The following is a 25,084-nucleotide window of genomic DNA, read 5'->3' as shown; positions in this document are numbered from 1 at the left end:
GGGTTTTTTTTTTTTCTTTTTTCAAACACTTTACAGACATGTAACACTTACAGATAGAATCTTGGAATGTAATGTAGGATCTGTAAACATTTCCAGTCTACCAGCTGTAGTAATAGTTCTTTAATTCCTGCATTTGGATAAAGTGCTTCATACATAAGGCTATTTGAGCAAAGCAAAGATACAGGATATTCCAGGCAGGCAAAATTCATACCCTCTGAACTATGTTTGTTTCTTGTCTCCTTCCAGCAGTTTGGAAAAATTTATATCACTCAAAAACATCCTTCTTTATCTGCTCAGCAAGCCACAGCTCAGACTTAGGAGGATGAATTAACACCTTAAAACCTTACTTTTCCTTTTGTGCTGCACACTTACTAAGAGAGGTTTTGATACCCACCCCTGCTTCTGACCTGGCAGTGAGGGTTCCTGGCTGCTCTAACAGACAGCATGGCTTGGGGCAAATACAATTAGCACCCCTTAAAAGGACAGGCAGCTTTTAGAGAATGTAGGACCTTTCTGCATGGTAGGAAAGGGAATGACTGGCAGCCAATACCTGTTAAATACCTTGGTTTATTTCCTGGTGGAAACTAAATTGCTGAGTGAGAGACAGCACGTGACAATCACACAGAATTACTTTCTGTTCCTCCAGGAGTTTAGGTAGGAAAAGAACAAGCATGGCTCAGGCTTGCACTCCTCTGTTATCCCCTGTGTGCAGTCAGGTGAGTCCTTTCAGGAAGGTGCCTTCCCCAACCCCAATTTTTAGCTCATGTCAAAGAGCTGGGATGTTACTGCTCCTGCTGCCCTGAGACTGACATGGTTTAAGTTCTGTCCCCAGCTGGTATCTTTGTCTTTTAGTAAACAGCACAAAGTGAAGTGTAAATTAGCCTGTTACAAATTCCAGGAATTACACCCTTGCATGGTTAAAGGAGAATTAAAAGCACTGGAATGTAGCAAGGCACCATTGAACATGTTTTGACTTAGGAGAAGCAACTTGCCAGGAAGATGAAAGGAGAGGGAAAGAAGGATCAAAGATTTAAGGTATTGTAAATACAGTTTTGAGCCTTTCAACAGATACTGACAAAAAGCCTGTATATTCCCACTTCACAGCTGGAAGTGGAGAAGCCCTCGGGAGTGACAAAACATAGAGCCCTTTTCAGAGAACAGTTTTCAGGGTGTCAGGTGTTGACTACCCTGGTACCTCCAGGACTGCTCTCACAGACGCTGAAGGCTTTTCTACCATCACTCCTTGGAGCACATGAAAGTCCCCTGACCTCGAGCACACACAGAAGTTTCCATTCACAAAAGCACATTAACACTTTGGCACTGCATCTTACATAGCATCAGATCTCAGCACACACTCCTCAATTAGTCTGGCTTGGTTAGTGTTTACTGCAGAAGGCAAGAGCATGGAGGTAACTACAACTGTTTTTCCCACATTGGCTAGGGCAGACAGACAGATGAAGTCAGCCTGATGGATCCTTGGAGTCCCTGCTGCTTCCCTCTGGAGGAAGGAAGCTGTGCTTGATGCTGCCCTCCAAGTCTGATAGATCCACAAACTGAATGTAACAAAGACAGTAAAGAAATCCCTCACACATTGAGGTAAACAAATCGTGCTATTTGCACACTGACCAGACTCCCAGAAGAAAGGTTTGCAAACTAAGGGTTGTATGAAATAGTGTCTGCATGTGTTTAGAAATGAGACAGAAGCTTGACAGTCCAGTATGAAATAAATTCTGAAAGTGCCAGCAGCTGGATCAGCTTTGAGAATACTGAGCCTCAGTTCTCAAATACCTGGTAAACAGAGTAAAACCAAAACAAGAAAAGCCCACCCCCAAAACTCTCCTCAAAGACACAAGGGCTGACAATGAAGGGATGGGGTGTTTCTCAAAACAATATAATTTCAGTTTCTTTATAGGTCCTGTGGTGTGTCTCTATCACTGTTACAATCTCTGCACTAGGCCTGTACTTCTGCTTGAAGGTGAACAGGAAAGAGGAGTTAGTCTAAAGCCCTAATGTCACTTGGATGTTTGCTTTTTGGGGAGTTGTTTTTTGATTTTAAATCAAGTTCAAAATTGCAATTTTTTTCTAGAAGTGAGAGCTGCAAAGTTCCATTCAGGCTAGTCCTTTGGAAGCACTCCTATGGAATACTGCCCAGTCAAACAAGTAACATATGAGACCCCATCATAAATTATCAGATCTTGCCCTAAAACATACAGTATTTTTCTCAATTTCACTGTTCACCACATCAGGCAAACAAAGATAAATAAATGAGGGAGGATGGGTGCTGAGACTAAGCCAGCCATAACCAGCCAGCACCTTCTGATAATGCCAGGAGTGAAGAGCATGGAAAAGTCTGGTAACACACTTTCCACACTTGAACCACAAACCATCTTCCTAATCAAGACAAGGTCAAGCAGAAAAACCTGTTGTGCCATGCCTGAGATGATATCTTCTCTATAACTGGACTGTAGAAACATTTCCTTCCCCTGACAGTTTGCTCCAGCTTGTGAGCAGAATTTCTTCTGCATCACTTAGGAAATCTCCAAGAGAATCAAATCTGTCACAGCCATTTTCAGTTCATCTATCTCACTGAACAAGGCCCATGTGCAGGAGGAAAGTGAGTTAACATTTGAATTGTAGGAAAAAGGTCTTAACGCATTCTGTGCAAGGTTGGCTACACACTGTTTAAGGCCCAGCACTCAAGGAATTAACCCACAGCAGTGTATTTACTCTATTTTGAGGAGTGTGAGTAATGGTTATTCAGTCTCCTGAAACTGGGCAAATAATTTATCTTGTTCCTAGCTGAGGAAACTAATCCAGAATTTCCACCTGGGCAAGGAAGAATTTCATGTTGCACTGAAATTTCGAAATAAAAAAAAAAAAAAACGAAAAAGCTTTTGTGATTGGAGGATTTAAATATACTTCCTGATAATGGGGAAGTTCCCCAGTGGGAAAATACGGTAATGGTCCCAATTTAACAGCAAGCACTCATCCTTGTTAATGTGCTTCCTCTTCTACCCATTCGAGGAAAATGCTAAGAAGCCAAGTGACAAATTCCCCTTTGGAAGCTATTTTGGCCCCAGAGAAGTCAGGTTCAGGGAGTCCTGTTCACACAGTCTTGCTGCAGACGTCTGCAGTTTGATTATCAGTTTCTCTGGAGGATGTGCACCATTTCCCCTGAGGTAACTCGACATGCACGTTCACGCCCTTTGCCTCCCGAGGGAAAGCCACTGGAGATGCAAAGTGGAGAGAGAATGTTTAGTCCCTTTATCACAACCACAAACCGTTTTGAAAACCCCATTACCAAGGGCTGTGGTGTTTTTAGAGATGAGAACTTTCACTTAATTGTCTATTCTCCTTCACAAACAAACACACTGCAATGCTACCCGCAGCCAGGAAGAATGACAGTAACATCCTGATAATACTGAATTTTGGCTAATGAACTTTATCAGCACTGTGTTCCAGCCTGCTGGTGAAACAGGATACTTCTGATACTACAGCAAAGAAAACACCAGCCTTCGGGTCAGCAGCTCTCCAACAGATCTGAACAGCTACTCACCAGATGGAGGTCAGAACCTCCAGAAGAAATAAACAAGCTACCTTGTAGCTGTTCTGCTCCTGTAGTACAAGTGATCTACAATTAAGGAGTGTTTTAGTCAATTATTTTCCCATTTATGCCAGGCAAACTCCTCTGAGTTCCTGAACCCAGCTGTCTTTGGCCCCAAACTGAAAAACATGAGCAAGTCCCCAAGGCTGCCCTGCAACCATGAAGGGAAACACACTGACAATACAGTCCATCCAGCATCATCAGGAAATTCCCTGTCACACAGTAGCACTTACCCCTGCCCGGCTGGGTTACAAAATCCAACCACTTCATTCATTTTGTGCTAAGGTCTAGCAGTAAGAAATCAAATCCAGACACCTACAGTGGGATGGGGGATGGCTTTCAGCTTTCCTTATGCACACACGTCCCTAACACAAGCCCTCCAAGGCAAAAAAAGCAATTTATCTCCACTACAAGCAAGTGCTTCTGCTATCCTGTTCATCTCAGCACTTCAGAGACGTGCAGAGATGTGTCAGCACAGCTGCAGATCAACATGATTGGAGGACTGTTAGTACAAGATGCAGCAACAACACTGCAGCACTCGCTGTGCCAGGCCATATCCCGACCCCATGAGGGGTGTCTGCAGGATAATGAACATCAGCTCTGCCCCAGGGCATTGCAAAATTACAAAATTGTCTCTATATATCCTTATGTTCTGCCCCACATCCAGTCTGTCTAAATCAGAGAGCAGCTCAAAGCAGCAATATTTAAAAAAAAAAAAAAAAAAAAAAAAAGCTGTTTGGAGGATTCATTGGAGGTAGAGGTCCCACCCCTTCGTTGATTGCCCTTCTTGCTCCATGTGAGATGCTGGGAACGTTAATTGGAAAAGAAGTTTCCCTCTGGAGGTGACAGTGGTGGAGTTGGCATACTGCTGGATCCCACAAAAAGGCAGCTCAGCTTCGGCTTCAATTCATTCCAAACTTTACTCATCTGTGAGTGGAGAAGGAGAGAAAGCAGACATGACCACACAGCAGGTAACAATCTCATCACATGGAATTTTAGAAGCAGTCTCGGGCACTCAGAAACACAGCACAAATTTGCTGAAGTATTTGCAGAAGTTCAGTGGACCCAGACTGTTGGTGTTAGACCAGTGCTACGTGCAGCTCCATGAACATTTGCCTGAGCCTGTATGGAAGGGAGATTTCCCTTTTTAAATTCTTTCACTGAAGGGATGGAAGGGAGCAGAAGGAAAAAGACTTATTATAATATAACCAAAGCAAGAAAGTCTGTATATGGGGCATATTAAAGGCCATATTTCAGGTTTTAACAAAGGGGAGCTTCCAAGTTTTAGAGCAAAACCTGGACAGTTTTCTTGTCATACAGCTTCTGTGTAGCTCAACAAAAAAACAGATTAATCTAGCAAACACACATCATTCATTATAGAGTTGAGATTTAATGGTTGGGTCTTTTTCAACTACTCACAGGGTAGGGCCAGCTACAGATGAGAGAAGAAAAAAAGAAAGAATGTTGCTGCAGGAAGATACCATCTTTTATCAGGATTAGAAGCTAACCTTGATCCTCACCCCAAACTGGAAAAACCTCAGGTAACGTCCTAAGTTAGGAGAGAGCCCAACTGCACAGCTGAATAGAGGATGAAGGCCAGTGGATGAAAACTAATCCATTCAAATTCACATTTGTATTCTGGGAAAAAGGACACAGTCTAGAACTCACCTCTTTGTGACCCTGAATCTGGGAGTTGACAAAGGCCCCCAAAATGTGAGATGTGAGAGGCAGGTAGATGTGAATGAGCTGTGTCTCCTGATGCAGGCAATACAGGGAGAAGTAATTCCGCAGCTCCATGGTTATGATCGCATTTTCTTGCTGAAAGAAGAGGAACTCAGTGACCAGGAAGAGGGCGAGAGAAAGGAGAAACAGGAGAAAATAGCATTCCTCCCCATACCAGCAATTCAAACACATACCAAAAACATAAAAAAGGCAGTTCCTGGACCCATTTGATACACCAGGAATTGCCCTTTCCATCGTGCAGACTGCTGCTTCCTACAGCCCCTACACATGACAGGCTGCCAGAGAGCCAGTAACAAGTGCTGAGGAAAGCTAACACATTTTCCACGTGGCACAGTGGGTAGCACAGATGTCCCAAAGAACAGGCTACCCTTTCAGCCTAAAACCTTTCTGCAAATGTGACCGAGTTACAGAGCAGCACCATTACAGAGCCCAGTCCCACCCTTTGTTCTCCCAGGTGCCTGCCCTACCTCCACAATCCGATACTCCAGCTGCTCCACCGATTCTGGCTCTTTGTTCTGCACAGTGGCACTCATCATCTGCTTCTTCATCATGCTGTACTTGTGCAATGCTCGCTGGTGCTTGTGCAATACCCCCTTCTCGTGCCTTTCACACAGGTCCTTATGAGAAAAGAAAACAGCAGGTCCACAGTGGGAGCCAAGAGTCAGCAAACACAACCGAGTATATCAGGAACACACACATGTGGTCACACTTTGTGTCATTTCTATGCTGCAGATTTTTGCTCCTTTGTTTTCAAGAGGGTCAAAAAATGCCATTAGCTAAGAATTTAAGAAACAAAACTGCTTGAACCCAGACCAGTGAGCTTAAGAGGCAACCTGGAGCATCACTTCTGCCAGCATTTTGGATCTTATCAGGCCTCTTATCTTTTCTGACCTTCTCAGTATTAAGTGCTGGCAATTAATTAAAGTGATGGCTCAAGTCCTTCAAATTCAGTCCTGGCCTGAGAATGTCAAGAGAGGCTGCTACATGCACCTGACCAGATTAGTATTAACAAAATCCTTTCATTCATAACTGAGCTCATGTCCTCATGAGCAAATCAGTAACAATCTAGTTCACTGCTGTGACTCAAAAGCAGCCAAATCTAAAAACAAGAAGGTAAACTGTATGGATATGGATCAGCTAACCAGTCATATTTTTAAATTTCTTGCAGAGTTTGCTCTTTGGCAAGTTCTCATCATCAGATGAGCTGATCAGGAAGGCTACAGAACTCCTTATGGCCAATAGCCACTCCCCTCCCTCTGCCAGATGCCCAGTTTGCCTCTGAACTGGCCTCACAGACAGTTTTCCATCCCGTTGGCGTTACACCCTCTAAAGAGCACAAGCTTGCTCTAAACAACTTTCTTGTTGGCAGAACAGCAGAGCTCACTTTATAGGACTGGAGTAAATCCAGGAAAAGGTTCAACTTCTCCACCACATCATTCTCTTCCTGTTTACCCTAGAAAACAAGGAAAAAGTACATTTTACGTAAGCCTGGCATCACAGCCCTTCACCCCCACACCATACAGGCTCTCACAGCTCTCTCCAGGGCACATCAGCGCTTACAAAACTGCATCAAAAATCTCTCCAATTGCACCAGAGTGTTTAGTCTTCAGTGTGCAGAACAAAGACCTGACTGAGGCAGGAACAGCTTTTCCAACTGACTGATCATTAGAACAAGAGGAGTTGGTTTCACAGGCCTGCATGTCAGTCCTTTCAGCACGCTCTGCCTGCAATTCCCTGCTCTTGCAGATTCCTCCAATCTTTCATCTTCCCTTCCTACAAGATAACTAATCCATTAAAACTCTGAATACCTGCATGTTCCCTGTAACAGTTCATGCATCAGAAGGCAGAGATGAGACACCAAGACAAATTTCACCACCAGTGTTTTTATTTTACAAAATACTCTTTTCTTCCTGTATCAGTAGAGCTCTCTGGAGTGTAAACTCCAGAGAAAGACCTGGCCTGACTGATCTACAAAAGCACGCTGAGTGTTTTAACACAATGAGATGAAGAGCACTGAAGACAAAACTATTACTTTTCCTTTCCAGATCGTCATGTTCTCACATCATTCTGACACTCATTACCACCTTGTACACTTAGACCAGAATGTGGTGCTTCTGTCTGAATGATTCTCTTGTAATGTGTAAGTGCATGAATGTGAAAATTTGATTCAGAAGTAAGTTATTCTGGGTAGCAGATTAATAAAATGGAACACAGCACTTTTGGATAGCTCACCCTAGTAGTGAACTTAATGTGTGCAGTAACCATTTAAAATTAAGAAATAAAGCAGGTCTTTCCTTCCTTTCCCTTGCCTGTTACATTTTTTCTCCATTTAAATACAGTCCAGGTATTTCACACAAGCTTGAACAAGCAGGCTGTTAGTTGAGGATGTAAGTTTGGACTGCAATCTCCCTCTTAACTCTTGAAGGGCTTATGTCCACAGAGTTCATGATTCAAGTTGAAATTTAGGACAGCGGTGTACCTCACTCATGTTACAAAAAGACAAAAAAAAAAAGACAAAAGTAAAGGACTCACCTGCTGCACAGCCTTATCTGCCAGAAGTGCAAATTCAACAGACAGACCCTTCAAGGCTTGTTTCAGAGTCCCCCATGTGTTGTTATTCAAAGCAGCCCAGGAAGGAAGTGGGGTAGTGTCTGAGCCCAAAGCACTGGAAGGAGATAAGCAATGGTCACATCTAGGAGACCAATTCCACTAAGCAGATAAAGTTATTTGCAGAGAACAGTTTCAAATCTGTCTAAATAGCTCACAGTGCTGAGCTACTACTGTCCCATCAAAATGCAGAGTTAACAGTGTACATACTGGGGAAAGAGACAATAACACAAGCACGTGAATGTGAAGGTACTTCTGTTTTCTTTCCTCACACTCTAGGGAATGCAGCCTTAGTGGAAAGCATGCATTTCCTTCTTTTATGGAAGGAAAACTGATTATATCCTACAGCACACACTGAAATACCCATTTTTACCAGACCATTTGCAGGTAAACTTTAGAACAGTTTTAAGTTCTAAGCCAGCAGTAGAAATGTTGACATCAGCAAACCCTGTTCCTCCAAACCCACCTTAGCTCCTTGCCAAATATGAGCAGGTCGGAGGCGTTATCGATGGCTCGGGAAGCGATCCTCTCCGCACGGTCCCGGAGCTTATAAAAGCTGTTATAAATATTTCTGATCAGCTCCCTGCTGGCAGCAAACTGGGCCTGAATGTCAGCTGGGAGGAAGTCCTGAAGGAGTACAGAGGGATTACTGGTGGATAAATCAGATGCACACCACAGTCTGCAGGGAGGGACAGGCTTCCCTCCTGTGCTCACTGCCTTCTACTGTGCTCTAACAACTCTGCAGAGATCAGGTTCTCATTGAGGTGTCCAAGTCACATGTCAAATGAATAGCCCTAACTTTCAGAGGCAGAAAGAGGTTCAAATACCCAGTGTAGACAGAGTTGGCAAAATCTGCCATTTTACTATGTAGTTAAAAGAGGGTTTGTGAGGTTTCAAGCTCACAAGTTCTGATCTGATCCTACTGGTAACTCCCAGCTCAGTAAAGTCGAGCATGAACTGAAAGTTCAGCTTTTTTCTGACCAGTTTATCACTGGTAAAAACCTGAATTAAGCTCTAGTTGCAAAACCTTCTGCAAGCATTGCAGGAACCTGAACAACAACTTGCTTTGAAATTGCTCAATGAACACAGTGGATGTGTACTTAATCACTGGGATAAACAGATATATGGAGAACTTATAACTAACTTTTCCATAACAGTCCAAATTGCTCTGCCACAGGAAGAGGACAACAGACAGAATGAGGGCATGAGCACAAGGGAAAGACATCAATCTAGACATTAACTTTTAAATTGTGCAGTTCGTGCATTTGTTTGTTATGCAAGTACAAGTAATTACAGAGAAACATGTTCTGAGCAGGATTCATTGTTTAGTCTATATCACATTCATGAGCCAGAATTTAGCTAGAAATATCAGGCCCTTAAGAGTCAACAGTTTATTTGATCTTTCCAATAAAATTACAAGTCCTTCAAATTCTAGAAACAACTGTCTCCTACCTAAGGTCTCCATCACTGCATAAATGCCATAACTGAAGCACTTGTAGAAGAAAGCCATATAAACCAGAATAACACGTTGCAAGAAATTCATATACATACCTTGGCCTGGGTAGCTAATCTGCAAGTCACAAATTCATCTCCTACTCCCTGGACCAACTCCCTTAGCTTATTCTGTACATCCTAGAGAAAATACAGAATCAAATGAGCATGAAAGAACTATGAAAAAACACAGGCAGTTCATGCAGGTCTCAGATATATTGCAGCAGCAAGGCACAAATCAGCAGATACAGCTTTACCAGGTTAGGTTTAATTTAAGGAAAACAATCTCTGTTCCCCAAGAACAGTTATAATTTCCAAAATACTATGCTCCTGGCATTGAATGAAATTACCTTCCACTTTCCACTGTGGAAACACCTACTGAGAGAAAATTCTCTTCATCCCAGGGAGCAAACCCATGTAGTTTAATAGCAATTCTGAATGCTGTGCCCAGCAAGGCAGTTACAGCAAGACCTGCAAGCTCAGGACTATTGCTAACAAACACTCACTGAGCCACTGAAGGACAGAAAGAGTTTCAAGAGCACATCTTCTGAGAAAGGGGGATGTCGAGCCACCAGGTTTATAAATCGCTTCAGTCCTCTCCTCCTCGATTCTATGAACTCACGATCAGCTGCAGGAAGAAACAGGAAATTTCAATTAATGCCCCTCACATTACATCTCAAAGAAAAAAGAAAGCACTGCAACAAAAAACAAAGTATGGTTATCTATAACCTGCCAGCTCCCAAAACCAGACCTTTCAGACTGACCACCTGAACAAATATTCCATCAAGCATTCTACACGTGGTTATTTCCATGGAGTAGGTAAGGGAGGAAGGACAAACAGCCAAGCCTAAGGCCTGAAACCTCAATTTAAACTATGGGCCTACAGAGATGCTTTTTCCTCTGAATCAGTTCCACAGAGGAAATCCCAGCCTGTCTGGGACTCCTGGGGTCAGCATCCATCCTTTTCATGCAAGATGTCAAAAAGAACTTTGGAAGACTTGCACAGCAATCTGTAGCATATCCATCCAGAGTCTTTATTTGTCAAACTAGAAAAGATCTGCTCCTCTTGTTGAAACAGGAAGATTTTATAATCTGGTAATAACTGCTATAAGGAAATAAATCAAAGTTCCTGGAGTTTTCCAGGAACAATAAAAAATAAAACCAAAGATTAAAGGAAAAGAAAGCAGCATAGAAAGAAATTAAAGGAATGCTCTTATCCATGACAATACTCTCATATCATGAAGGATTTTTACCCCTTTGCCACAGTTTAAAGCTGGCAGTTTGGTGGCTGTAAGGACTCTCACAGGTGATCCTCAGTACAGCACTGCCCACCAATTCATTTCTCTGCCATTGGGGTTGCAGATCTTGATTTTGCTTTGCTCACATTTAACCTACACAGGCATTTCTGAAGTTTTGTACACACTTCCCAGAGGACCTGCCTTAGATGGCTGCTGTCCTCCAAAGGAGCAGAGCAGGTCATCCATCTCCATCTGACAGATGGGAGGGGAGCAGACCCCAACTGGGTCTGTGTAACTCAGCAGAGGGGCACACCAAGGACAAAGCTTTGTCCAGCCAGCTCTGGGAATTGGAGGCTCTAAGAGCAACACATCTATACTAATCCATCAAATCCTGAGTCCTGCAACACCATTTGTCAGTCCATTAATCTACTCAGAAACAAGGACTACCAGTTCCCTTTCCTTTTTCCTGATTGCAGTTTCCATTAAGCCCACTTCCACAGCTCTCCTATCTGCAGTCACTGGACTAAAGGCAATCAGCACTCCCTGCCTCCTCACAGCTTTGCAGTGTATTAGAACTGTTCTAGCAGTTTGGGAACTAATCCTATCAGGTTTTTTCCTAAAGTTATGATATATGTGGGAAGACATGCACCAGTGAATGCAGGGAAATATCAACACACCAGCAATGTAATGCAATAACAGTCCCTGACAAGTGACAGGTATTTGAGGCTTCTGTCAAGCATCCTCTGTCCACTGAGATTAATCAGAAAAGATCTCTTTGCTCACAGGTGTTGCATGAAGTGGAAATTCTGTCTGAAAACACTGAATCAGGTTAAATTCACACATGGGTTTCACAATCCCCCAAAAAAGTCTTCACAATTCACATTCCATCATAAGAATATACGACCATTGAAGCTTTTCAATGTGATTTTGCTTTGCTTCAGTTCACTATACACCCTGCTCTGCTCACTGTTTACCAATTCTGCTTTACTGGAGCAATACATAGACTCCTCAATTGGAATAAATTATTTGTTGAAACACAGTGAGCTTAGCACCATGGGCAGGAGAGGAGACACTGTAAAGCTTGTTCTTTCACAGATAAAGTATTAAACAGGACACGATTTTATACAGTTATACAACTTTTGAAATAATAAATGCTTAAAACCAGTGTCAATATTTGAGATTAATGAAAAAATTCCTCCTGAAGGAACTTTGATATGATTTCTGTCTTGGGATACTTCTTGGTATCTAGTCTAACTGCTAAACTATACTTGAATGAAATTACACTGGTTCCATTTAGATCAGAAAAGAACTTTTAAGTTCACTGAGTCCAGCTGTTAAACTAACACTGCCAAGTCCACCAATAAAGATTGATCATCACAACCTGTTTTTCTAAGAAGCAATACCTTAACTCTGCCATGCTCTTGTGTAGAATTACACCCAAAATCTTATTAAGAAAAATCTTTAGATAGTGCAATGAGGAAGAAACCTCATTGAAATTTTGCATTCATATCTCACCTATAGTAATTTCTAGCACGGCAATAATTCACACCTCCAAACTGTGTATTATAACCTCCAAGTTGCTGTGTGAGGCAAGCAGAAGCCAAGAGTCACAATCTTTTAAACATTTCCTTTCAACAGTATCACCTTGATCACACTTGCACCATGAAGCAGAAGCCCTCCAGCCCAAAATGAAGAAGCAGGTTTACCTCCCAGCATCCTCTTTGGGGGCAGTGCTGGCACCATTCGATACGGGAACTTGTACAGCAGCACCTCGTGGAACACCACGAAGTCGTTGTATCGCCGGTACACGGAGCACTTGAACCGCTGCAGTTAACGGGGGATAGATCAATGCACAGCTCAGACAGCACCACCTCCACAACTGGGGTTTTGTTTGCACTGCCAATACAATTCTTCACTAGCTCAAAACAGCTGGAAATACCCAGCTATCTATGCTGATTTGTTACAAAACCGTTCCGTTTTCATTGTCATACACCTGCTTTTTTACAGAGCTCAGGTTTCAAGCAAGTGAACTTGCAGCCCACCCTTCACAGCTCAGTTGGGTGTTCCATGCTGTGGAGACTCAAATCAGGAAGGCCCAGTGCTACTGCATTAAAACTCAGCCCACATAACTGATCTACTTAAACCCAGCATCATCCAGCACATCTAAATCACTCAGGACTTTGCCAGCAGAATCTGCACAGACATTCCTAGGAGGATACATTCTCACCAGGCCCAAAGCTTATTCACATTACCTTGCTGGAAACCTCATATTCCACATGTTTCAGAAAAAGGCCCTTCTTCTCAGGTATAAGCTCCACCTGCACACTATCCTTGCTCAATAGCTCTTGTAGGGTGTGGGAAAGCAGCAGTGGATTTCCCTGGGGCGTCTGCATTAGAAACTGTTCCGGTTCCCTTGGTTCATTTACTGGAGGCTTTGCCAAATCTAGAAGAGAAAAAGGGGAAAAAACAGTAGACTTGATAAGATATAGTAAAAGAAGGGGCCTTAAAATATTCTGTTCCTTTGCTTGGTGCTCCCAGAGTGGTGCAACACAACCAGAAGCCCAGCCAGGCCACTCCCCTGGGAGGTGATGCTGCTTCACACACGTTCACATCGCTGGTACCTCCCTGCTCACAACACCCAGGGCACCTCCAATTATATCGAGTCAGAGACACATCTCCACTCAGCAAAGAATCACAGGCCAAATTTGTTCTGTGAATCAGCTAAGAGGCCTGCATTTCCTGTCTGTCCAGCTCCCACCACAGCAGGATCTGCCAAAATGAACGAAGCCCTTGCTCAGCACTTTTGGATCCTGCCTAGAACAACTCATGGAAGGAAAGCAATACAGGTCATTTTACTGTGCTGTAGAAATTTAATCTATTAATTTTGTACATCATTACAAAGGAAGGAGACACTTCATTTGACACAGTTTTATTAAACTCTACGACAGTGTGCTACAGTGAGCATGAATTACAATAATTTACTATGTCAACATACTCAAGTTCCAAAGCAGAGGGAAAAGGTTCCTAATAAGGGCTACCAACCCAACAATTCCTCAATCACAGCAAGCCATGACAAAATCTTTCAAAATTACCTATTCTCTTCCACTGCTTATAGCTAGAAAACAAACAGCTTTTGACACTGAATTTGACCATAACTGGGAAGCTTTGGACAGTAACTGATTCTCAGACAGATGCAGAAGTGAAATAAAATGGGTCTTAAGAATGTGGCCCCAGAGGACAAATGACATCAAAGGAAGGGCAAAGCTGATGACTCAGAGTGTTCTCTTATCAAGTGCCTGACTGCAGCCTGTTATCTCAACCTGACTTCATAACTGCATCTTTTATGTGATTTACATTGTTTTTCAAAGCCATCCTTTCTTTTCTACCCATTCCACACAAAGGAAGCAGTGTGAAAAATGAGCGTGTGACCCTGGACTCTGTTCAGCCCATACCTGAGCTCTGCTCTCCAGCCTGGAGCAGGTGGGTTGCTTCCTCTCTGTAAGAGGCATACTGTAAACAAGCTCTTTTATAAAGCAAGTCAAATCCACTAATAAAAGGTACCTAGAGAAGTCAGGTAGGATTCATTATCCCTTCCTTCCTTGCCATTGTGCAGAAGTTCTTAAATATATCTGCAATTTTGAGAACACAAGACAGTAACAGTACAGAAGCAAGAACCATTTCTTTAAGCTTTGATACATAGTTCAAAAAGTTGTTAACTAGGTAACAGATTAACTCAAAGAAGATAAGAAGTCATATCCTTAACTTGAAAGCCCTGACCTCCTCCTGATAAGGATTTCCCACCTGTTCTTTCATGTGCCGTAGGCCCTGTTAAATGGGGAAAACAAGCAATCTAATTCCTCAGACTCATGACTTGTAACAGACACTTTGCTATTTGTTCCATAAAATTACTTAATGAAACCAAACCAAATCCAGGACAAACGACCTTATCCCACATGCCTCATCAGGCTTCAGATTCCTGCTAATGTGACTCAGAGAAGCAAGTCTTAACACCTCTGCTTTAAGAGACATATCACCTGCTAACCCCACCTGTATAGCAGCTCCTAAAAACTTCCAGCTACCTGCCAGAAATTTGCAGTAAAATAATACAAGCTAATTCAGTGTTGACATGGGATCCTGCTGGATGAAGTGATAAGGTAGAGCACAAGGAATCCTGGACGTCCAGAGCAGCACTTCTCTGGGTGTCCACCCTGGTAATTCTTGTGTTTCACTGCTCAAGACACACCAATGAAATGTGACACACGACAGCAGATGCTGTTACTCTTCCAGTGCACACACAAATCCCTCCAGAGAATTCCAGAGCCTTCTGTCATGCTCAGCCACTGGCTGATGTTACAGAGGGCTACTCAAAATGCACCCCAACCAATCCCCCAAGCAGTGCCAATTTGTATTAACACAACATCTCCTCCTGCTCTGCTTCCCATCTTTCTGCTGGACAGCCAACAGCACAAACCAGTCCCTGAACTGGGGCTCTGCATTGTCTGGTGAACTCCTGAAAGCCCAAAGGCAAGAGATAGGTATGAGGAGAAAAGATGTACAGGGTGAACCATGAAACCCTCACTGTTTAGTCTTTAAGTCCCAGAACCAAACCGATGCTGAGGACTCTCAGGTTCATTGCAGGTCTGAACCCCATTACCCAGTAAGACATCTAGAGATGCCCCTCCAGGCAAGACTCCACAGCCCTTGGACAATTCAGCCACGTTGCTCTTTTCTTGGTAATTCCTCCCCAGTTTTTATCAAGTTATTCTCTAAATTTGCTTTCTGAAAATCACCTACAGGACATGCCTTCTCTTTATCAGCAGTTCACAGTCTTGGCTCTCCCTGAAATATTGTGTAGCTTCTTTACATCTCAACCTTGTCTAAATGTGTGAAATCACACAAACCAGACAACCATGCAAACAAGTTTGAATAATTACTGTTTAATTAATAACCTCAGCATGTCTGGTATCAACAAGACAGTTACTCAGAGTGAATCTACACCCACAAACACTGCTCTGAGAACACAATAAAATTACTTGGGAACAGCTGTTAACCTGCTTTAGGAAATGCTTATCACGGCATTAACACTAACCCTACAGAGCAATATATTCTTCAGCCCATTTTTCATTCTACTTACTAAAGAGCCTATTTGGGAACAGCCTCAAGAGCCCAGGCCAGGAATGGTGGATAATAGTGGGAACTCATTGGTATGAGGTCCTGCGTTCAGCCAGTAAAAGAATTTACATGCATTGTAACAGAACACTTAACACTTCCCATCACGCACCCTCTGCTGCAGAACAGCTAATTTTGAAAACATTCCCTCTGGTTTCAGCAGATCATTATCTAGTAAAGTTTATATAGAGAGAGCAGCAAGCGGATACAGAAATGAGGTATGGAATGATCCCCTGGAACACTGGGAAGCAGATGAAATAAAAATCAGCTTTTTCCTACAAGCTAGGCTTTTGCTACAGCAGTTTCTCAATCTGTTGTCAATAAGGTATCAGGAAGTGGCCTGATACAATTGAAAACAAGTTGATATCAAAGTTAAAAATAATACATATAAACATACATACGCAAACAAGAAGACAACAAGATGACAAGAACTAAAAGTTTGAAGACGCATTCAAAGGATGGCCTAGTTTTTGTTTGGTTGTAAAAGAAAACAGCTATGAAAACACTGCATAATACTTTTTTTTTTTTTTTTTGGTAACAAGTCAGATAGCCTTTGGACTGAAGGGAGTTGAGAAACTTACCCAGAGAACAACTGCAACAGAAAATTTCTCTACTTCATACCGTGTGTTTCATGTTTTAGTTAGTGCTCAGCGTTCATTACTCCACTGATACAAGTGGGCAGCAATCTGCCCTCCATGGAGTTACCAGTTTCCTCCACCCAAATTTCCAAAATCACGCATTTATGAAAGCCAGGGCAAAATTCCAAGTACCTGGATAGCTGCACAGAGTTTTCACATGTGAGTAAGCACATACAGCAGAGCAATGACAGGGCTGGAAGCACAGGTGCTAAATCACAACATTGATCTCCCTTCCCTGTTTAAGCTCTGTCAATCAAATTTGAAGACCTTATCTACATTTTAGAGATGGCTGATGTTACCAGTTCTTTATTACACCAGGTACTAATCAGGTAAATTTAACAGACATGCTTAAGTAGGTGGTGCCAAAGAATTACTTGTTATATTAGCAGCATATTTACTAGAAGGAGAAAGGAGCCTGTAAGGAAGCAAAACCTTCAGGAAAAAGCTCAGCTCTCTCCTCCATCATCACAGGCCACAGCTGTGCAGAGCAGAAGGGATCCAACCCACAGGAAATGCAAGGGAATATGAAAACTGTCTGGTTTTGTACACAGACACCTCAGATTTCTCCCTGGAAAAAATGAGGGCTCCACTACCAACTCCTGAGCCAGGAATACTAAAGCAGCAATTATTCATCAGCATTTCCCTTTCCTTTCTTGTCTTCTCATGAGAAGCCCCAGGAATTATGGAAATGCCTTTTCCCTTTATTGTGTCAAATACATTCCTCCATAATTCCAGAATCCAGCATCCACATCAGCTTCCCTGCAAGCTGGTGCAGATTTCAACTACAAATTCAAAGAGATTCCCATCTTAGTTTTCGTTTTTTAAAATATTACATAATTTGAAATCCCCTAAAAAATAAGAAAGAAGTCCCATAAAAAAAAAATTAAAACAAAAAACCCAAAAAACCAAACCAAAACAAAAAAACCCAGAACTTCTTTCCTATTAAAGGCTCTACGTATTTTTTGAGACAACTGCACACAACTTGCCTGGATTGTTTTGAAACATTTCAAACCATGCAATTCTTATTTCAAAAGCAGAAAAGCAAAAGAGTCAGTCTAACAAAGCTAAATGCTACACAGCTGTGTGTTCCAACATGGAAGGCAGGTTTGTATTTCTTACTGGGCACAAGGAAAGCTATCATATTTAGCTTTACACTAATTAAGGGTCTCCTTCCTTCTTCTTCCCAGCAATTCCCTTGTAAATACAAGTTATCCAATGCCAAAACAAGATAAAATAGCACACACTATCATAAAATTAGATGCTGGAAACAGGCTCCAACATTTTGTTTTTCTCCTTAAAAAAAAACAAAATACCACCACCACAGATGTCAAGTATGTACCCGGCACTACTTAGCCTGGGTTTTCTGGTTTTCTTTCCTTGGTTAGGTTTTTATATTTACCCTTGTTTTTTTTCGGTGTAACAGGTAGTTTGGTTTTGGTTTGGGGATGGTTTTTTGGTGGTTGTTTGGGGTTTTTTTCCAAGTAAATTTAAGATAGTTATTCAGCAGTTGGTGCTCCTAAAGATGAAACAGAGAAGTTATACTACAACTCAAGAACAGATTAGACTATTTAAGCTTTATTTAGTCATATTTAAAAAGCACCTGAATTTCTGCAGTCCCCTGCAGCTTTAGGCCTCTTGCTGCTTCTCAAACTACCACACCCCCATACTCCAACAGAAAAAAAAATCCCAACACCAACCTGTCACACAGATTTACTGTGTGTAAAGAACTAACCTTAAGCCTATTGCCCTGCTCTTTTAACTAAGCTGTTAGATCATCAACTGATTCATCTGATTTCCCAAGTCTGGGAATACAAGGGCCACATTCCATTCACAAGTCAGCCATGAGCCACAGACCCCAGCTGGAGCAAACACAATAAAGTGATATGCAGCTACTTTGAAGAAATAACAGGATTAGCAGAGAAAAATCCATCGAGGAATGTGCCCTAAGATTACAGAGGCAAAAAGTCAAATGCTCACTAGGGCTGGTTCCCAGCGCTCAGTGGATGACTGCTAAGCTATAATTTTTCACAAAGATGTTTGGGAGTGTAAAAATTCACACCCAAAAATGTAAGCCAGCATGCAATAACCCAAACAACTACTCCAGGAAACTTTCACAAGGACATTTCAGCCTGACTACAAAACTGGCAAGTTTCCATAACCGACTATCCTTACAGAGGTCAAAAATATCCCATGAAAAGAAAGTTTATATTTGTTTTGCTTCTCATCTTCCTTACATGTTTCTCACCCTCCTGATTACACTGGGGAAAAACCTGATGATTTAAGTATAAAAAAATGGCATTGCCTACAGCCTCCACACGGTCTTTTCACACATTGTATAGTTAGAACAGGCTCATTCTTATCTCAAATCCTATAGAAAAGCAATCACTAAAGCTCTCCTCCTTTTGTACGAATTCCACATGTCTAGAACGGGTAAGTTTTTCTCCCTCAACCTGCACCAATCCCTAAACTTGAAGACTGTGGAGGAAATCAGTGGTCATGTGCAAATTATGCTGTCTGTAACCTGTCCAGCCCTCCCACGGGCTGAACACACAGTTAAAGGTTTCTCATCAGAAGAGAAAGAAACACCTCACTCCCTACACACCTGGATCAGCTCCCTGCAATCATTGCAAAACACTCACATGGAAGCAAAAGGGAAAAAAAAAGTCAATAAAAGCCACTCTGTAAAATTGACTTCTACATGCTGGACATTACCGTTTTTTCTTTTCTCTTCGATTGTATTAAAGTACTTTCAACTCTGCTAAATCAAAAAGATAGCATTTGTATGTGGTCTCATGGAGGGGCACGAATAATAACTATCAGGACATTTCAGTCCTCCCAGAACACTCACTGACAAGCTGCTAGTCTCCAAAAAAATTACAAAAGGCTGTGAAACTTTCAAAGATCTCTGAACCTTCATCATGACGTTATAAATAAAAAACATTGCTGCATTCACAGCATTGTTTTCCTTTAGCCAAAATCATTATAGACCCTCTCACAATATTAATCATAAAATCTTTGCCAAAGAAAACCAAGTTTTCTAAAGAAGGCTGAGTAGATCAGAAAGGTACAGAACCACCACCACCATCAGAAGTTAATCAGTTCAAGAACACTTTACTTGGAGACAACTGTTTTATCTCTATAAGGCTCCTGAAGCAGATGGTAAATCCATAACAGACATACGTGAGCAAGCTCTCTCTTTGGTACAGTAGGACATTTTTTTCCACAAAGGCTGCTGTTCAATATGTTACATCAGTCCTGGACAGAAATATTCCAAAATAATTTATTTATGAGCATTATCTGCATCAGAAGCATCACAGGCCTAACAAGAAAAAACTCACAGTGGATCCTAAATATAATCAACCAAACCATTTTTCCATGATTTAAGCTTACCTACTCAATTTTCTTTCCAAACTGAGAAAAAAAAATATACAGAGTATGCACAAAGCAGGTTCAAAACTTCGGCCACTTCAAAGAAAACTTTACAGAGCCCTCTGAAGGCTTCGTTCAGTTTAACTGCTAAAGGAGTCTAACGTGTTATTCCCTCGATTCACCCAGGAGCTCTCTCCATCTCCCATTTCGCAACAAGCGCCGGCAGTATTTTACAAGTTTCTTCATCCCAGACCCAGCTGAAACTCCAGGTTCGGAGCTGGAGCCCTCCCCGCCGGACGCGTCGCTGGCTGGGCTCGCAGGGAGGCACAGGGACCGCCCGTGCCGCGTCCGCTGCCCCGCGGCACCGGAGCGCCCGGAGCGCGCCTCGGGGGCGGGCGGCAGGCACGAAATGCAGCCGGTCCAGCCCGCACGGAGCGCTCGGCCGCGGGATTCCCCATGGGACAAGTTCTGGACCGCGCCCAGCCCCGCAGAAAGGCTGGGGGGAGCCGACCGCCCGCGGCCACCGGGGCCACCACCGGGGCCACCTCCTGCCGCCCCGCCGGGCAGGTAACCCCAGCGCCGCCGCTGCTTCCCCCGCGCACCTGGGCACGGGGAGGGACCCCCGCGGCCCGGCCATGAGCTGCGTGACCGGCGGGGTCCCGCTGCCCCGGGCGGAGGAGGGGAAAGCGGCGGCGCTCCCCGCAGGTTTTGGCGGGGAGCGCGGCCCCGAGCCCGGCGTGGAGGCCGGTCCGCTCCCCGCTCCGCTCCCCGGGCGGGCAGCGCACGGCGGGCGCGACTGCACCGAGAGGCGGCCCACAGCCACCCGCATCCCCCGTACCTGTGGCCGTGCCCGTGCCCGTGCCCGCGGGCGGCTCGCCGTCCATCGCGGCCGCGGTCATGTGAGGCCGGGGCGGCCGCCTCCCCTTCCTCCGCAGCGCCCGCCTGTCAGCGCGGGCGGGGCGGGCGAGCAGAGCCGCCTCCCGCGGGGCCGGGGGCGAGGGGCGCGGGGGGCGCGGTGCCCGCGGCGTTGGGCTCCGCCCGGGCCCTGCTCCGGGTCAAATCCCGGTGCCGCGCCGCCGTGGCCCCGCTGGGGCAGCGCTCCCGGCTCCGGGGCTGCCCGGAGCGGGCGGAGCGCTCGGACACGCTCCGGCAGGGGCAGCGAGCCGTGCCCGCCGCTGGCGGGATCGCTCCGAGCGCCTCTGAACCGCTTCGGGATTAACAACACGTCTCTCAAGTACCTTAAAGCGTGTAAGAAGTGATCGGCTCATGGGCTTAATGCAGGATTATTCCCAAGTGTAGCTACTTTATTTTATGAAATCTGAAAAGGATGGTTGTTGTGAACTTCAGGGAGGCTTTTTTGTGCGCTAAGAAAAGTAGATAAACTGTTGAGGCTGTACTTTAGGTTTCCAGTCACACAATCACAGAATCTATTGGGTTGGAAAAGAGTTTAAAATCATCGAGTCTAACCGATGACCGAACACCAACCTTGTCACCCAGACCATGGCACTACGTGCCACGTCCACTCTATCCTGAATGACCTCCAGGATCGGTGACTCCCCCAGCTCCTGCTCAGCCCATTCCAATGCCTGATCACCATTTCTGTGAAGAAATCCCTTCTGATGTCCAGCCTAAACCTCCCCTGGGAGAGCTCGAGACTGTGTCCTCTCATCAGATGAATTACTCCAAGTCCATTTTGGTATATTTTCTTTAACTGAGTTCCTTTTCCCATGGCATTTCTGCCGCCATCTAGGCAATTAATCAAGTCTCCTATGCTCAGTATTTTTTTAATTTATATTTTGCATGCATCTGGATTTTTGGTAAATTTGGTAGAAATGAACACTAAGCTATTCAGAAAAGCACATAAATATGAACATTTGAAATGCAAATGCACTTTTCAAAACTGCATCAAAACAAGAACTGCATGTATGAGCACCTCTCATTTTATTAGTGATTTTTTTCCCATTTCCTGTACTTTATTAGTCAGGAATTATATGGTTGACAGTGGGGAAAAAAGGCACATGCTTTGTACAGTGATTTTCCTGAAAACACCATCAGACACAAAAAAGTCCTTATAGATTTTGGACCTCCAGTTTGAGATGTTACAATCCATAATAATGTTTTATGTTTTCAGTGTCCAAAGGATTGGATGCATTCCCTAATTAATAGGGATTTTCTGATATTTCTTAACTATGGGAAGCTAAACAGTCAATATGCAGAGAGAACTAAAGCAGAAATTTATGAAGTGAGAATTATTTCAGGAGTAACTGTGACCACAATGCTCCCCTTTGAAAGTTTTTGTGCTGCTACAAAGATGTGAATGAGTCGAGTGATTCTCCTTTTCCTCCTCCCTCAGTGCTATTTCAGCTCAGACCCCACGAGCGTGGGTGCAGACGAAAGCTGTGTATAAAATTAAAAAAGCATGGCATTATTTCAGCTGAGAGGCCCTTCAAATCATGTTTGTACAGCAGCCGAGCAGAGTTTTGCATGCTCAGCACTTCTGAACACCACAGGATTTTTCGCCTATATAGCATTTTTGGAGAAAATGAATGGAGGAATCAACATGTTCTCATTTAGCTATAGATTTTTGATTGGTCTGTACTTAAGCTAATAGCATAACTATTTATTTGGTATAAATAAGATATTCTCAACCGAAGATTGCTTCAGAGTCTTGAAGAGAAATACTGTGGAAAATAATTCAATTGCAGAAGTAATTTTTCAATGGGGCCAGAAAGAATCTGCTTGACTTAAGTTAGTTGAACACTTCTTTATTTGCTGTAACTGCAGCAAAAGCTTCTGGAAAACCTTGAGCATAAAGAAACAATAAACACTAAAGAAAAAAAAAGGCACGTGCCAGAGAATTACGGAATGCTTTGGGTTGGAAGGGACCTTAAAGATCATCTTGTTACAACCCCATTCTGTGTGCAGGGACACCTTCCACTATCCCAGGTTGCTCCAAGCCCTGTCCAACCTGGCCTTGGACACTTCCAGGGATCCAGGAGCAGCCACAGCTTCTCTGGGCGACCTGTGCCAGTGCCTCAGCACCCTCACAGGGAAAAGTTTTTTCCCAATATCTAATAAAAACCTACTCTCTTTCTATTTAAAGTCATTCCCCCTTGTAAATAGTCTCTCTCCATTTTTCTTGCAGGCCCATTCAGGTCACCCCAAAACCTTCTCTTCTCCAGGCTGAACAATCCCAATTCCCTCAGCCTTCAGGATAGCTGCTCCATCCCTCTGATCACTTTAGTGGCTCCTCTGGAATAGTTCCAAGAGGTCCATGTCCTTGCTGTGCTGAGAATCCAGAGCTGGACACAGGACTCCAGCTGGCTTTCTGTCAGAGCAGAACAGAAGAACTGAACCAGCAGGATCCAGGTGACAAAAGCAGTGCAGAAATAGGTCCCTACCCGAGGCCCTGCCTCACAGCGTGTCATTCCAGGCACGTCCTCTCAGGATTAGATGAAATTTCATACAAGAACTTGCTTACTCCTTCAGAATTCAGTTTAGGAAACAGAGCTGTCAGCTCCACTATTCTCAGATCACCTGCACACAATAAAATTCATGAGGCACTGCTGGTTGGAGAGCTGTGTTATAAAAAGCCATTTCTGCAACATTTTTCCCCCAAATTTCCCATTGATTAGGAGTTTTGCATGTGGAGTACTTAAAGGAACAGGCTTCAGCTGCCAGTGCCAAAATCTCTGGTTTTAAAAGTTGTTCCGCTCTCCCTGAGATTGCTGAGTAAGGGCTGGAAGAAAATAAAATAGCAGTGAGATAGGACAGGGACTGAGGGGAAATTTCAACAGAGAAAGGAAAGGGAGAAGGAAGGAAGGAGCAGATAAATCAAAAGTTGCTGAAAAGTACAGGAAAGTGCAAAGACCAGCCCGTGCAATGTCAGGGAAAGGAGAATCCAATGCTTAGATGCACTGTTTAACCAAAGTGACTGGAAAAGTGCAAACAGGAAGAAGGGCAATTGCAGAAATTGCACATTCCAGCAATACAGACAACTGTGGGAGGGGTGAAACAAAAGCAACACAGACCTCATACAGACCCCTGGAAGAGCCATGGAGTATTGAGGACCCAGCTGGGACCATGGATTGAACAGCAGCCATGTTCTGCTTAGCATTTGGAAAAATGCGTGGTTGCAATGGCAGGAAACAGCAATTTCTGTTCACTTTAGTGTCAGTGCTGGTGCTGACCGGGAAGTCAAGGTCTGGTCAGCTACCACGATATAATGAAGGGAAAAAATTGCTGCACAAAGTGCCAGTCATCCTTTCCATTCATTCGAGCTGCGTTCAGTAGGGAACGGACACAGCCAGTGGAATTGGAGTGGAGTTCGGATGCCATCGTGTGACTCCCTGAAAAATTACACAACTGCCTTAGCTTCCTAAATACCCGCCCTCAAGTTTGTCAAAATGTCAAAGATACTATATAAGACAAGGTCCAATTTTAAAATGCCATGTACAGTACCTGCTCTGCCTTTGTCTTTTTTCTTTTTTTTTTTTTTATTTTAATGCTGGCATTGTCTGTTTTGATGATTCCCTGAAAGGATTGGGATAAAAAAAAGAGAAATCCTACTCGCAAAAATGCAAGTGTTCATCCCTAAGTTTGAACAGACGAGCCATTTCTCGAGAACTTTTTCCTCTAAAATTGCCACCTCAAGACGGTATCCGAGGCAAATCCCAAGTTCTCTGAGCCACTCTGAATATATTAACACACATGGTGACAAAAGTGACACTTCACGTATTCTTCATCAGCCTGAGGTGCCCGGGACAGAATGGGGTGCTTTAATCGATAACATGGGGCCACATCTTTCAGGTCAGTCATGTTCGTAGCCAATGTGAGGGAGGGGGAACTTAACCAGTTCAGAAACCATTTAAAAATCATACTAAGATGCCAGGACTGTGCACAGTGACCCCTCAGATCACTGTCCTGCGTGTCCGGCTGCACTGGGAGGTCACAGGACCTTTAAGGCTTCTCGCAGGGCAGGCAGATATGCCGCGGCATGACCACTGTCATCTTGTACCTCAGGAAAAATGTTGTTTAAAACCCACAAAGGTCATGGTGGGACTAAAACGCTGCTCGGAGGCCGCCGCCACCGCCATCCCGCCCAGCTGATGTGGCGCTACCGCCGGGCCGTACCACACGGCCCCGCCGCCGCGGGGGATGCGCTGACCCGTCGCCCTCGTCGCGCCCCGGCACAACCACGTCGATGTCGGCGTAGCACCGCGCGT

The 25,084-nt window shown here is 43.8% G+C and overlaps 1 protein-coding gene across 3 annotated transcripts; it reads right to left on the bottom strand.

Moving 5' to 3' along the window:
* Positions 1-105: 105 nt before the first annotated feature.
* On the bottom strand, positions 106-20,778 carry SNX8 (sorting nexin 8). 3 transcript variants are annotated; one of them, XM_088174313.1, is made up of 12 exons: positions 20,698-20,778; positions 12,936-13,126; positions 12,390-12,507; positions 9,952-10,073; positions 9,506-9,586; positions 8,421-8,581; positions 7,880-8,012; positions 6,732-6,800; positions 5,815-5,964; positions 5,273-5,422; positions 4,372-4,531; positions 2,893-3,227 (listed from the first exon to the last, which is right to left on the bottom strand). In XM_088174313.1, the coding sequence occupies exons 1-11, from the start codon at positions 20,756-20,758 to the stop codon at positions 4,418-4,420; spliced, it is 1,350 nt and encodes a 449-aa protein (XP_088030439.1). In that variant the 5' UTR covers positions 20,759-20,778; the 3' UTR covers positions 2,893-3,227; positions 4,372-4,417. The 3 variants fall into 3 exon arrangements, with proteins under 3 accessions (XP_014725739.2, XP_088030440.1, XP_088030439.1); XM_014870253.2 differs by having other exon boundaries at positions 106-4,531; XM_088174314.1 differs by lacking the exon at positions 20,698-20,778 and adding an exon at positions 19,881-19,901 and having other exon boundaries at positions 106-4,531.
* Between the last annotated feature and the right edge of the window lie 4,306 nt (positions 20,779-25,084).

The sequence above is a fragment of the Sturnus vulgaris genome, chromosome 16 (genome assembly GCF_052056855.1).
Source record: "Sturnus vulgaris isolate bStuVul1 chromosome 16, bStuVul1.hap1, whole genome shotgun sequence".
Taxonomy (NCBI): domain Eukaryota; kingdom Metazoa; phylum Chordata; class Aves; order Passeriformes; family Sturnidae; genus Sturnus; species Sturnus vulgaris.
The sequence above is the reverse complement of the archived record's forward strand: the minus strand, read 5'-3'. Positions and strand labels throughout refer to the sequence as shown.

Bases quoted from the DNA above. Each gene is read 5' to 3' on its own strand.
- SNX8 (XM_014870253.2), bottom strand. From the start codon at position 20,758: ATGACCGCGGCCGCGATGGACGGCGAGCCGCCCGCGGGCACGGGCACG. The intron at 12,508-12,935 runs GTAATGTGAATA...CGTTAACTGCAG, and splicing joins AATATGAGGTTTCCAGCAAG to CGGTTCAAGTGCTCCGTGTA. The intron at 5,423-5,814 runs GTAGGGCAGGCA...CTCTTCTTTCAG, and splicing joins TGGAGTATCGGATTGTGGAG to CAAGAAAATGCGATCATAAC.